Here is a 13,605-nt window from a genome sequence, read left to right as displayed (position 1 = left end):
CTGCCAGGCAGACAGAGAGCTGAGGGGTGAAGCTGGGAGAGCGTCATGAAGGGACGATCTGGTGGAGAACAAAAGGGGAGAGATGGAAGGAGTGGGAGAAGGGTCGGTGATTGCAAGCAAACAGACAGAGCCAGCCACGGCTGGGGGGAGAGGGGGAAAATCATCACTTGAAAGAAACCGAGGATTTGGGAAGGAGGAAAAAAATAAAGGCGATAAATAATTAAAGGAGATCAAACGAGGCAGGCAGCAGAACAGGCCTAATTGCAAGGATTCGCGCTGAGGTTCGACATCTCCACCAGCCGCCTCCTGACGCAGAAGAAAAGGCGGCCAGGAACGGCGGTGCCGGGCAGGAACGTGCTGCTGGCACAGCACAGGCAGGAGCCCCTGATCAAAGCCTGGCGCTGGCTTTGGTGGTGCTCAGCAACCCTGACAAGGCGGCAGGGGGAAAGAAACATCAGAAAACGGGGGAGCAAAGCAAAGGCATGAAGGAGAAGGGGCTGGGAGGCCCCACGATCCTGTGAGAGCCCAGGGTGCAATAGGGACAGGGCACAGGAACAGCCCCAAGTGCACCCGGGGTGACCTTGGGCCGTTCGATTGGGGCCGGCGGCTGGAGGCTCCCATCGATTTGGGATTGACCTCATGGCCATGTGGCCCTGCTCAATGCTGGGGTGGGTTTGCTGGGTCTCCTGCTTCCCTGGGGCTTCCTAACCCTCCTATCCCTCGGCAGGAGGTTTCTCTTCCTCATGGATTTGTCTGGTCACACTTTGAAGCCCTGGGAAACACTCTGTACCTGTGCTGTCCTGCAGCAAGGAGACCTCCCATGTCCCAGCACATGCCTTCCTTGGCTCATCAAGGATCTGCCGCTTCCTGCTTTCCTTGAAACCTCCAGACTCAGAGGAGAAACAAGTATGGGAGGAAAGAATGAGCCTGGAAGTACCTCCAAGCAGCTGTCTACCTTCAGACTCAGCTTTGGCTTTTACAAACCCAAAGGGCAGTCCTCTCTGAGCATCACACAGGGTGGGAGAAGCAGAGACCTGCTGCTGTCCCAGAGCCCCCAGCTGCATCCTTCGCCATGACCAGTGCCCACAGCCTCCTCCGTGACCCCATCCAATCTGTCCCAGAGTCCCCATGGAGCCCCTGCAGGCAGCAGGTGTCAGGGACAGGCAGAGCAGTGGCAGAGCTCAGCTCCAGCGTTGTAACCTCTCCTAACAGGCAATCAAATCCCTGCCCCTGCAGGACTCCCTGCATATTAATTGCACTGCATTATCCAGCCATCTGTTCCCACAGCCAGGAAAAGAGCAGTCCCTTTGGTCTCCTTTATTAACAGGTTTCCCTATAAATGCAAACAAACCCTCCCGCCTCAGCGCCGCACTCCAGCTCTGCTTTGAGGCACCCGGGAGGGAAGAGGGAGCTCTCGGGCATTTCAGTAAATCAAGAGCAGGGAATGCAAAGGTGGTGATTTCACACTGCCTGTGGCCAGGCGGGAGAGCCAAGGGAGGGGGAGAGGCCTCTGCAGAGGCAAAACTGCAGCTCAGATGGTTTCTGATCCTCCTGCCCTCACCATGGCCCTGGAGGGAAGGAGGAAGCTGAGCTGGCTGCAGGGGAGATCTGTCTGCACCCCCAGCTGTGCCCAATCAACTTCGGGGTGTGTTTCCCCCTCTCCTTTCCCCATTCATCCACCATCTCCCTGTCAGACCCAGTAATGCAAGGCTGAACACTGGGTACCTCAGTGTTGGTGGTTGCTCAGGAGGACGGAAGCAACACTCTCTGTCCTGGCACCTGCTGTGGGCCGTGGATGCTTTCAGTTTTGGAGGTGGGCTCATGAGAGAGGGTGATAGTTATCCTATATCTTTCTGAAGTACCTCCAGCCTCTACAGTTTTGCTCCTTTGCTGGAGCTGGGAAGGCAGCCAGCTTTGGCAAGGAAGAGGCTTCACTAAACTGTCTTCCTCTTGTTTCCTCTGCTTCTCTCTCTCCTAAATATCACCGAAATGCCATCGACTGTCCCCAGGGCTCAGCCATGACTGCGGCAGTTGTACCAGCCTTATCCAAAGGCAAACTGCTGTCCCCATCTTCCACCACCCACAGCACCCCTGGGGTGAGATGGGGCTCAGGGGTGGCAGGTCTGTACCCCCACACCAAAGCACCTGCCCTTAAATGGAACCAGGAAGGGAAAACAGATTTCCCATGAACAAGGGACACAGGTGTGCCAGCCTGCTTATCCCACCTGAAGACTCCTGGGACACTGCAGTTAACCGGGAGGAGACTCAAGCCATACTGTTTAATTTGCTTTTCTCCTTGTTCTATCCTTTCCTGCACTTAATATGCTGCTCCAGCAGTACAGGAACAGCAGGTGGGATCGAGTGACCTGACATATGACCATCTGGAGAACCTTTATTTATTACTCTTAACACACAACTCCTCTGTATCTTGACATCTGTGCTCCAGCGCAGAGCTGGGCTGCCCGAGGAGGCGGCAGCTCCGTGCAAAGAAATGTCGCTGCACTGGAAGAGGTGCTCAGAGACCATCAAGACAAAAAGTCTGCACAGTAAACAGGGTGAAACCAAAGAGTCCTGCACGGGGCAGGTTTTCCACCTCCTCCAGCCCTGGTCACTCACCTCCACAGGAGGTAAATACCAGAGGCTGCCGGCACAGGAGCAAGTGCTGTGACTCAGCAGGGCGGCCCTGCTGCAGCAACTTACAGGAGAGAGGATGAAGGTCGTGTGTCCTAGAGACACAGCACCAGGAAACAACTTCCAGAGCAGGCTGTTCACTTATCTGGGCACACCCAGCCAAACCCTGCTCCTCCTGAGGAGGGGTATGCCCCAGATCCTTTCCTCCTCCAGGGAATCTCCTCAGAGAGAAGCGGGGGTATGTCCCACACTTCCCTCTGCAAACCATCTCCAGTCTTCACAGCGATTAAGTTACCCACCACACAACTGCTCAGCCATGAGGACAGCACATGTAACCAAGTGGATAACACCTACACAGATCATTTCTTCAGACAGTGTCCTTCTGGCCCCTGACTTCACTGCAGAAAGCCACAAGTGTATCTCCTTTCCCTTCCCGAAACAGAGTGGATTTTCAGGCACAGGGAATAGCTGTAACTCCAAGCATGAGGCATGGGACTGGGAGAAAAAGAAACAAATCCAAAAACCAAACAGTGCGGGGACATTGTCAACATTCAGGGGATTTGAAGGAGACCCTGGAGAATTTACAAGTCAGCAAGTGCTGAGGAATAATCCTCTTCTGCCTCAGCTCCACTCACCTATGTTGTCCCTGAGTCCCCACCAGTGCAAGCGAAGCTTTCTGCTTGTCCATGCAATTCCTCCAGACTTTGCTGGATTTGGACTGCTGACACAAGAAAAGATAGAATAACCTAAGCCACAAGATGAACCTCAAGTTTTAAAAGTCTCCAACGCTCAGAAATCTGCTCTATCTGCTGCATTAAAAATAGCAGGACTGGAACAATTGTGTGCTCCTGTCCTCCTGGGTGCAAGGCCAGGCTTTCCCTGCAGCTGGTTCCTTGGCAGCTTTGGATGGCAGTTCCCCTGGACCAGCTGGGCACACAGACCATGGCACACACCTCTGGCAGGTCGATACACATAATTTTTAATAAGCTGTGCTGTCTATTTTGGGTACAAAATTGCTGACAGGCCTGCAAGACCCCTACACCCCGTGACCTGTGTTACAGCAGTCTGCCATATGCTTTCCATTTATTGTTTGGAACAGTTTGTGCCATACTTACCAGGTCTGGCCAGTCACTCCTCCTCAGTGTCCTCCAGTTCTGACATCCTCCCATGCCCCCCTCCAACACAATCTTTAATTCTTTAATCTTTAATTCTATTAATACCACCTAATAATTACTTTGTTCCAAGCCTGCTGAGTAATGACTGCCGACGCTTCAATTCCATTACTATTCCTGTAGAGAAAGCAAGCTTCAACACACCAAATTTCTGCAGAGAGGAGTGACAAGGACTGTGCTTGCTGTCCTCCCTGCCCACATGTTCCACAGGGCAGGGAAAGAACGAGGCACTTGATAATCAATGCATCTTCAACAGTCACAACTGTGTGATCTGGTTCAGAATGATGAACTAATTAAAATAAAAAAAATAAAACCCACTTCAGATAGCTCAAAAGAAAGAATACAAGAAGTGGGAGGAGGAAGAAGAAAGGCAGTGACCAAAGAGCATCTACTACCTTTAAGTATCTTCCTTCTGAGAAGCTTCTGCCCCAGGTTCTCTGGCTCAAACCAACACTCCCCTCAGTTCCTTCAGAGGTGCTGGGCTTTGGTTTTTCCTTCTCCTCATCTAAATAAAGTCTGTTCAACTTAGAATTCAACCTACACAGATGAGAGCAATTCAAAGCAACAGCGTAAGCAGCGCAGAGCATGGAGGAAGAGTGAATTAATTGCTTCCTTCATTAAAGCTTACCTTCAAAGAAGTCAGCAACAGAACTCGTCATCACCATCTTCTTGCAGACATTTATTTTTATATTCACAAGAGGATGAATGTAAGAGAAATTTATGGAGATGCTAAATCAAGGCTTTTGTTCCTAACTAGAAAGAAGTCGCTCTCAGCAGTTTAATTACTGTCTTAGCGCAGGACTGACGTTTCAAACACCATGCTCTTTCACTAACTCCTTTAAAAATCAAATTACATAAGAGATTAAGGTAACACAAGGTAACAGAGGTAATGCCACCTCCTGGAAAATCACCTCCTGGATCACTGGTGCAACCCCTTTAACCCATCTTATCTGATCACACCTGGTTCCCAGTGGCTGTGCTGAACAAGGAGCCCAAGCCAAAACCCAGGCAGCAGCAGAGCTGGGAGCAATTAGTTCACCCACCTTACAAGGCTATTTCATCTCTATTGAAACCATTAACCTCTCAGAGATCTACAAGCCCTAACTTCAAAAGACAAAGTGCATCAGGAAAAGTCCACATGGTACACTGAAAAAATGAGGCCGTTTTATTGATGATTAGACTCTGCACTGGCAACAAGCATCAAGCTAATACAGACAGACTTCAACCAAAGCATGAGCTTTGAATCAGAAGTCATAAAGTGACATGATGCCTTAATAAATTAAGGAAGTTAATTCCTCCCCATCATCAACTCTTCACTTGAAGTTCTTTGCAAATTCCTCTCCTTTCTTAATAGAAGCCTTCAGCTCAGACATGGCCGCAGCAACCATCTTCTCTTCAAAGGGGGAGAGCTTGCCAAGGCCTAGGTTCTTCTCAATTCCTTTTTTCTGAGGGAAAGAGGATTTAAGGATTAACCATTCATTGACCTAAAGAGTAGCTTAACAGCTTTGACTAAGTATTACCCAGCTGAGACAGAGACCCAGCCTAGACCTCTGTCATCTCTAGTCTGCCAACCCTGTGCTTCCTGGTAAGGTTCAAAACCCCTTACTATCTGTGGCAACTTCTACAGCCCTCACAAACTTCTCCTTCACTGTTCACAAGTGTGAAACCTGAAGGAAGTCCAGCAGCTCCTTCAAGAGGAAACTGATAGCAAGTGCTCCTTCCCACCTCCAGACACATCATCTGGCAAGAGAATCACTCCCCTCGGTCTATGTCCTTTGCTTGCCACTGGCCTGCAACCTCAAACTGCTTTAGAGTGACACTCTTGGGTTTTCAAGATGCCTACATCTACACCCTACCCTCTGAATACCCCTCTGCTTCCATTCCCTCATCAGCCTGCCCCTAATACAGCAGACACCACCTTTTGCATCCTAGCAGCCACGACAGGGCTGAAGCATCCTTGTCCTCCATCACTCCCATGGGATAAGGGTGACAAAAGGAAGACTTCTTTCAGAGTCCAGAAGAGGTTCTGAAAGCAAACTACTAATCCTAATCCATGCTGTAGCTCCCCATGTGCCTCGATTTCTAAGGGCTTTGCTTATAGCAGGTCAGGCTGAGGAGACAGGTTTGTTGACTCTGGTTAATCATATGAAGGCCCAGAGTAAACAGGCTTGACTTGAGGCAAGCATGACCTCTTAAGCCAAGCCTGAATCTCTGGTTACTCTGAATATCTGCAGTCTAAGAGCAGATAAAAGCAGCAGCATCCTTGCCAAGCCGAGCTATGTTCCTAAATACCATACCCAAATACTCAAGACTCTTAAAAGTACACTCAGCTGTTAACTCCAGCAATACCAGGCATTCAGCTAAACTGAAATCACTGAGTAAAACCCCCAAGACTCCATCAGTAGCTGCTGTTAATAAGCCTCAAGATTTAAAGTACGTACTCCCAGCTGCAGAGGTGTAGAGAAGTACGGGCTCTCCGTTACATCCGACTTAACAAAGGCACATTCCACAACCCCTTGCTTTCCACCCATTGCATCCAGCAGAGAGAACACAAACCGAGCACCAGCATAGGCCATGGACAAGGTGGCAGATCCTGTAAGAGTGAAACCACTTTTAGAACAGATCACGTTGAAATTTGATACCTTCTTGGGCATCAAAGGTTTCCATACGGGTATGTTTACAGAGCTCCAGTGTCATTGACTCCAAGCTCACAGTCAGCTGGATAAAGCAGCAGCTCTTGGCCAGCTACATGCTATCCAGCTGACCAGATTTATAGAAGAAACAGCTTACTTTGACAGAGAAGATTCTTTTTAAAGCCATATATGGTGTGGGATCAGTTAATGTTTAGTCTTACATACTGAGCTACTTCTGGTAGCACAGCTCAGGCAGTCACAGCTAGATCCCTAATCAGCAGTTCATAAACTGTAAGTAAGATTAAACTGCAGGGGACTGCATCCATTCAGGTAGATAACAAGAATTACTTGAAAGCTGTACTCAAGAACCCACCTGCTCCTGCTTTAGCTTGGACAACCTCAGTGCCAGCTTCCTGAATTCTCGCTGTAAGCTTCTCCAGCTGATCCTGAGGAAACTCCACTTTCGGTGTGCACTAGATAGGAAAGGAAAAAAAGTTACTATCCAATACCAGAATCCCTCCAGATTCAGCATAAGGCCACTCACCCACACGATGTCTTTTGTACCACTGCAGTTATTACCAGTAGTTCTCAACTGGGAAAATGGGTTTAGCCCAGCTCACAACTTGTGTGACACTGACCAACTGCAGGAGTCACCAGGGCCACTGGTCACTGCAGGGCTGGAACAGGAGCCCAGCCGTGCCCACATTCCTCAAGGACAAACCGCAGCTTTGCAGCCAAACCAGGGCTTGCCATGGTTCCTCACTACTGTGCAGTCCTTTGCACTAAACAGATGCCCTCCAAGCGTTAGGAATTTCAAACAGTCATCCTGTAAATATTCGGGTCACTGTGGCATTATGGAAGTCAAGAGCCTTATGAAGGATCCAGTCTCCCAGCAGTATTTAGAAGTTACTAAACCTTCAGACACAGTTCTGCCAGTAGCTTAAGCACAGCTGTGTCTCTCCCAATGGACTGCTTAACCAAAGCACCCTCTCAGCATACAGCTGCTCCAAAGCTCTTATTCCTTAAGAAAATCCTTCTGTGAAGGATATTTTATTCCCCACTTAGAGCACTGCTTTTCCCTTTTTTGTTGCAGATTGTCCTTGGCCATATCCCAGCCATCTCCCCACGAGGCTGCAGCCTGCTTAAGAACTGCATTTCAGTCTGGCTTAGATGCATGAAGGGAGCTTCTCCTGATGACCTGCCATTGCCACACCTCAGATCTTATATCCCAAAGTCCTTTAGAGGAAAGCTGGAACTATTTACACTCTCTACACCATCCAGAGTTTAGATTTGGCTTGCTGCCTTCCATCTCATCCTGCATCTCATCCCAGAAGGAAAGAAGCCATGAGAGCAGGGAAAACTGCCTCTGCTCCATCTTAGCAATGAACTGCCATCACAAAGGCACTTAACATCAACCCCAACACCCTGAGGAGTGTGCTGCCACCCAGAGCAGTCACCATGACCCACCTGAGAGATCAGAGGGATGATAGTCTTCCCAGCGTGGCCACCAATAACTGGAACAGTTACTCGAGCTGGATCTAAGCCCTAAGGGAAACATGAAACTTTCCAGCTTCTGAAGCACATGGGCAAGAAAAAAAAGTGAAAACACCACACTTCACTGTCTGCCCTGGGTACATGGAGACACATTGATAAGTCAAAGGTTGGACTCCATGATCCTGGAGGTCTTTTCCAACCTAATGATTCTGTGATCTATAACCTGGTGCTACACAGGGCAGGAGTTTCAGAGGCAGCTCCAGGTTACTCTGATCACTTTATACAGTTACAGGACATTATTACTGCAAGGTTGGATAAATAGCAGCACAACACAAACACCACCAGGGCTATTAAGAGCAGTAACCTGTTACAGCTCCTGATACTTTGCAGAATATCCTCTAACACACAGCACAGAGTTTGACTTGCAAACACATACAACAGCTCAACCCTCTCCTCCGGTTGCACCAGGGGTTGGAAATGCCAATGGAATTAAGGAGAACATGTAGCTCACTCACAGGGCTATGAAAAGGAAAGGTCAAAGTCCCTTGAACCACATTTTGCAAGAAACCTTATCTCCAGGCTCCTCTAGAGAATGGAGGCAGGGAATCATTGCCTTCGCCTCTGGCTCCACAGAAATCCGAGCTCCTTTGGCTCTCTGCAGTGATTTTGGAAGCATTTCTGTATAGATCTGATACCAAAGCAGGCAGTGTCCCTCCCCCAGCAGCTGTTAACCATGACCTGCCTTCAGTTCAGCCACAAAAGTGTTTGCTCTGACGATGTCCAGCGTTGTGACACCAAAGATTTTGTTGGGATTATACACACCGTGCTTCTTGAAGACTTCTGAAGTTATAGGGATGGTTGAATTTACCTACCAGCAAGAAGAGGCAAGCACTGATTAAAAGCAGTATAATAACAAAGCCAATGCATGAACTTAAACAGGCCAACAGATAACCTGAACTACACTTCCAACTTGGAATCAGCTGCAGCCAATTACTTTAATGCCTAAATTGAAGAGCAATTTACAGTCAGGCTGGAATAAAAGTCATTAATTTTACATAACCATTAAGACAATAAATTTGTTCATTCCCATTACAAAGGCTCCTCCCTTAGAGAGCTAAGACTTTTATCCCTAATTTTAGCTAATACACGAGCTTGTATTATAACCAGTCACACAGATTTTGAGATATTAAGCACTTTTATATCCAAGTTTCCTCTGACTTAAATACAGCCAAGAAAAATGGGTTAGTAGAACCAGGCTTTTAGAGCTTTTCTGCTAATACACTGCAGATCTCAAAGATACTGTTTAAAAAGAATTTGGATTACTCTAGTATTCTCAGTCTGGATTTTGGTTGTTTTGGTTTTTTTCCTCTACATTCCAAAGCCTTCAGAAAACACTTACCGGGTTAGAAATAATACAGATCATGGCTTCTGGACAGTGCTTTGCACAGCCAGTTGTCAAAGAGGCAACAATGCTGGCATTGGTGTTGAACAGGTCATCACGAGTCATACCTGAAACACAGCCAGTGCAGTGTCCTGTTACCCACAGTCTGCCCCTTCATGGGCAAGCAACCCAACCAAAAACCTGGGCAGAGACACATCAGCTCCTGGTTTCATAGATCCAGAGTAAATTCTCCAGCTGCAGTAATGAACTGGCTCCAAAGATAACTCCCCTTGCTAACAAACAGATCAGCCCTTTTCAGGAGCAACCAGCCCAGCTGTCCATTGCCAGAACACATTTCACCTAAGCTGCCTGGAGTACACTGTGACCATACAGACCCACACCACTGATACTCAGAGCAGCCTAATTGCTCCCAAGATGAATTCTCCTCCTTCTCTTAAGTCACTTCCACAACTCCAGTTTAAATGCCAACTGCTCCGTGCAAAATATTGCTGGTTGTGTAAGTGCCACCTCCCATTTCTGTTGTAGCAACTACTTAACCGTGAAAAATGAAGATTTAGGAAGAGCTAGGCATTGAAGTCTAGAATTTTGTTACATTCCAAAGAGGATACTGAAAAACAGAGTAGAAAAGGTGCAGGTCAGAGACATTCTAGGAAGCTTGAACAGCATTTATTCAGAGATGCCCCAAGAAGTTACTGCACAATTGCTGCAATACAAATAGATTATCTCTATTCTCCCGAGAAATGAAACAATGAACTGGGTTTTATTCCTTGAGCATTGCCTCAGGGCAAGAAACACAAAGGGAGATTTAGGATCACTTTCATGTAAGGTCTTTGCACCTCAACCCTACGTGGGAACTCCAGAAATCAATGCTGCCCATTTCACAAGGGACAGTCTAAGGGAGAGGCTGAATGAGCTGCCTGATACCACAAGCAGCTCTGGGTCAGGGGCATTAACAGACCACTTACACCCCAAGCCAACACCACCATAAAGCACCAGACACAGCTCTATTTGAGCAGCAGCACTGCAGAGATCCACTTCAAAGCAGCCCTGGGGCCTTCCAACAAAGAGAACATACCTGGTTTTCTGGGGACTCCCGCCGGGATAACAACAATATCACAGCCCTTCAGACATTCTGGCAACTGCTCAGGTCCCATGAAGCCTGAAATGGAAGACACTCAGGCATTATGCTTTCTAGAGTTATTAAGTAACTGATACTTTGAAGTACAAAATTACACCCAGAGGCATCCAATTCCTTTTTTTAATTTAGCCTTCAATTCAAACTTACGCTGAAAAGCAAAGAAACACAATTATGGATGGATCCCATTTGATGTTTTATCCTCGTTTCAAAACTTTCAGAACCAGAGTGGTGAGAATCTCACATTCAATTGTTTTGAAAACCCCCAGTTCCTCCTGCTATGTGTGTTTACTCTCCAAAAACCTTGGCACGAGAGTCAGTGCCCCCAGAGAATTTCAGGCAGGCACATTCAAGTAAAATGTCACCTTCTGGAGGTCTTCAGACAAAATAAAGATCAGCAGAATAAGTTTTGCTTTCATCAGAACCTGACAGCATCCCTTCAGAAAAGAGGCATGTGGAATTCATGTGGATACCCAGGGAGTGTTAAGTCTAGTTGTAGTCAAACTTCTAAATTCAACACTCAGGCTTTGTTCAGAAATAATTTCACTGAGTGTTTCCTGCCGGATATCACAAATTCCCCTTCAACAGTGCAACCACAGGCCATTTTCATCTCCATACATGTCAATCTAATCAGCTAAACCTTAATTAATCATGCACTGCTCGAGGAAAAAGCTACTTATATTGACACCAGGCTTCAGGGTCGCTGCGTGAAGATTCCCCTTCGCAAGCAACGAGCGATTCAGCGCCAGAGCCACCCGAGAGGATCCCTCGGGAACACGGAGCATTCCCAGCAGTACCTTTGACCTTGGCTTTGGTCTCGATGTGGCTGAGGTCAGCTGCCACTCCTGGAGTGTGGGCAATGTCATAGAGGCTGAGCTTGCTGACCAGCGGGCTGTTCTTCAGGAGCAGGGACAGCGGCTGCCCGATGCCCCCCGAGGCCCCCAGCACTGCTACCTTGGCATTGTTCTGTGGGAAAGAGACAACAAATATGAGGTGCAGATGTTCTGCCAACCAGCCCAGTGGTGACCTTGGGGATTCCACCACGCTTTCTTTACTTTTAGCTCTATTTCTCAGTTTTTCACCAAGCGCTAGGCAAACTCGATAGGCTGAGCCCACAGAAAGTGATGCTCATGAGAGCCTCCCAGGGATCCTCCAGGTTTATGGGCAGGACAAGTTGGAGGAGACTTATTTGCCACCTGAAGCTCAAAAGGGAAGCAAGGCTGAGGCAAAGGAACCCGAAGGATCACCTTTCTCCAGACAGAAATGTCTGCCTGAGACTTATACCTGCCAGCCAGGTCTGACTTAGGGCAAAATCTGGTTTGTAGTTTCTCTAGACTATTAATACTGCCAGTATTAAAAAAATATGCCTTCCCATTTGGCAAATCAGTACACTTAATGGTCTACAATAAATGTAATAACTACTGTATATACAGGAAGAAAATGTTTAGGCCAGAAATAAATTCGACACAGTACCTGCAGCTGCCTCAAGATCAAGGTCTGAGAGTATTACATGACTAGAACTTCCAGTTTTGATCATGTGGCTGAGAATCAAGTAAAATCAACTCTTCTTGGCTGCCCTGTGAACCAATTTTACCCTCACAGGTGTACTGGCAGGACGTTATTTCTCTCTGCCCCTGTCTGTAGAGTATTGCCAGATGAGAGAAAAGGGCCAGAACAACCTTAAAGTGCAATGTTCTTCTGGAGTGATGGAGAACCAGTCTCCTGCAGAGATGCAACTTGGCAATACAATTAGTGCTGAAAAAGCCATTCTCTATCACAGCCTTACCAGATAAACAGTTCCAAGTCCTGACCTGAACACCTTAATTACTGTGCTATGACAAGAAATAATCCACCCAAGAGCTAGATTAGCCCAATCTCATCTTGATTTTCTTGCTATTGTAACAGATGTAATTTTGCATAAAACTCTTGAAGGGGAAGCAAAGTCTGGCATGAGTAAATGCTGTGCCCTATTTATGACTGAGCTGATACCACGAGGTCAAAACCCCACTGTTAAAAGATTGAGTTCCTATGAAAAAAACTTACACAAGCCTCTCCTGTGCAGCACATCTTTATAGCTCCAATAATCACTCTGTCATGTCCCCCTGGCACTATTAATGTCAGATAGAGGTCGGTCCCTACCCATGCAACCACAGCAGCAGTTCTCCTCTGGTTTGGGGTCAGCAAAACGGTGGATTTCAAGCACACAAAGGATTACTGCTAAACCCCAGCCACCAGCTTTAGCTCTTAAAACCTCTGGAACGCAGGGGCACGTTTGCACTAGAGGAAGGAAGCGGGAAACCTGCCTATCACCCACCGCACACCACTAGAGAGAGAACTTCATCAGGTCTGGGCTCCTCCCCGGGCTCCACAGCCCCAGAACTGAGGAGGGTCTGGGCTCCTCCCCGGCCCCACAGTCTCTCACCGGGGAGGAACTGGGCCCAACCCGGGGCTGGCAGCCCCTCACGGGGAGGGACCGGAGCTTCTCCCCAGGTTCCACCCGAGCCCCGCAGCTCCTCACCGCGAGGGTCTGGGCTCCACAGCCCCTCACCGAGGAGAACCTGAGCTCCTGCCCGGCCCCCAGCCCCCTCTCCGAGCAGGGCCCGTGCTCCATCCGAGCCCCGCAACCGAGGAGGAACTGGGTCCAACCGCGGCCTCGCAGGCCCAGAACCGACGACGAGCGGGGCTCCACCCGAGCTACACCCTCACTGGGCTGCACACCCTCACTGAAAAGGGTCTGGGCTCTCCCTGGGCTGCTCCACAGCCCCACAGCCCCTCACCGAGGAGGTCCCGGGCCGCACCGGAGCCCCGCAGCCCCTCACCGGGGAGCACACGGGCTCCACAGTCCCGCACCGAGGGCTCCCCCTGAGCCCCGCAGCCCCACGCTGAGGAGGCCCCAGGCCCGGCCCCGCTCCCCACCCACGTTACCTGTGCGGAGGTGGCGATGCCGCGGCGCAGGGCGGCGCCGGTGGCGGTGCTGAGGCGGGACAGCATGGTGGGAATGGCGGGAGTGGCGGGAGCGGCGGGAGCGGAGCTGGCGGCGCTCGGTGACTCCAACGACCTCCACGGCCTGCGCGGCCCCGCCTCTCGCGAGACTTCCCCCTCCCCTTCCCGCCGCGGGCGGCAGTCTCGCGAGATCCT

The 13,605-nt window shown here is 49.1% G+C and overlaps 1 protein-coding gene across 1 annotated transcript; it reads right to left on the bottom strand.

The window, feature by feature from the left end:
• Positions 1–4,945: 4,945 nt before the first annotated feature.
• MDH2 (malate dehydrogenase 2) lies at positions 4,946–13,561 on the bottom strand. The gene is made up of 9 exons (XM_027664486.1): positions 13,393–13,561; positions 11,265–11,433; positions 10,408–10,491; positions 9,330–9,439; positions 8,673–8,798; positions 7,904–7,981; positions 6,810–6,909; positions 6,245–6,396; positions 4,946–5,248 (listed from the first exon to the last, which is right to left on the bottom strand). The coding sequence occupies exons 1-9, from the start codon at positions 13,456–13,458 to the stop codon at positions 5,117–5,119; spliced, it is 1,017 nt and encodes a 338-aa protein (XP_027520287.1). The 5' UTR covers positions 13,459–13,561; the 3' UTR covers positions 4,946–5,116.
• Positions 13,562–13,605: the final 44 nt, after the last annotated feature.

This window comes from Corapipo altera, unplaced genomic scaffold (assembly GCF_003945725.1).
Source record: "Corapipo altera isolate COAL_440 unplaced genomic scaffold, ASM394572v1 181b, whole genome shotgun sequence".
NCBI classification, from domain to species: Eukaryota; Metazoa; Chordata; class Aves; order Passeriformes; family Pipridae; genus Corapipo; species Corapipo altera.
This window is presented reverse-complemented; position numbering and strand designations above follow the sequence as displayed.

What these genes read in the sequence shown, in the direction of transcription:
- MDH2 (XM_027664486.1), bottom strand. Translation starts at nt 13,458, where the DNA reads ATGCTGTCCCGCCTCAGCACCGCCACCGGCGCCGCCCTGCGCCGCGGC. An exon ending in GGGAGTCCCCAGAAAACCAG is followed by an intron (nt 9,440 to 10,407) that starts GTATGTTCTCTT and finishes GCTGTGTTTCAG; the next exon opens with GTATGACTCGTGATGACCTG. An exon ending in TCATCCCTCTGATCTCTCAG is followed by an intron (nt 6,910 to 7,903) that starts GTGGGTCATGGT and finishes TTTCCTATCTAG; the next exon opens with TGCACACCGAAAGTGGAGTT.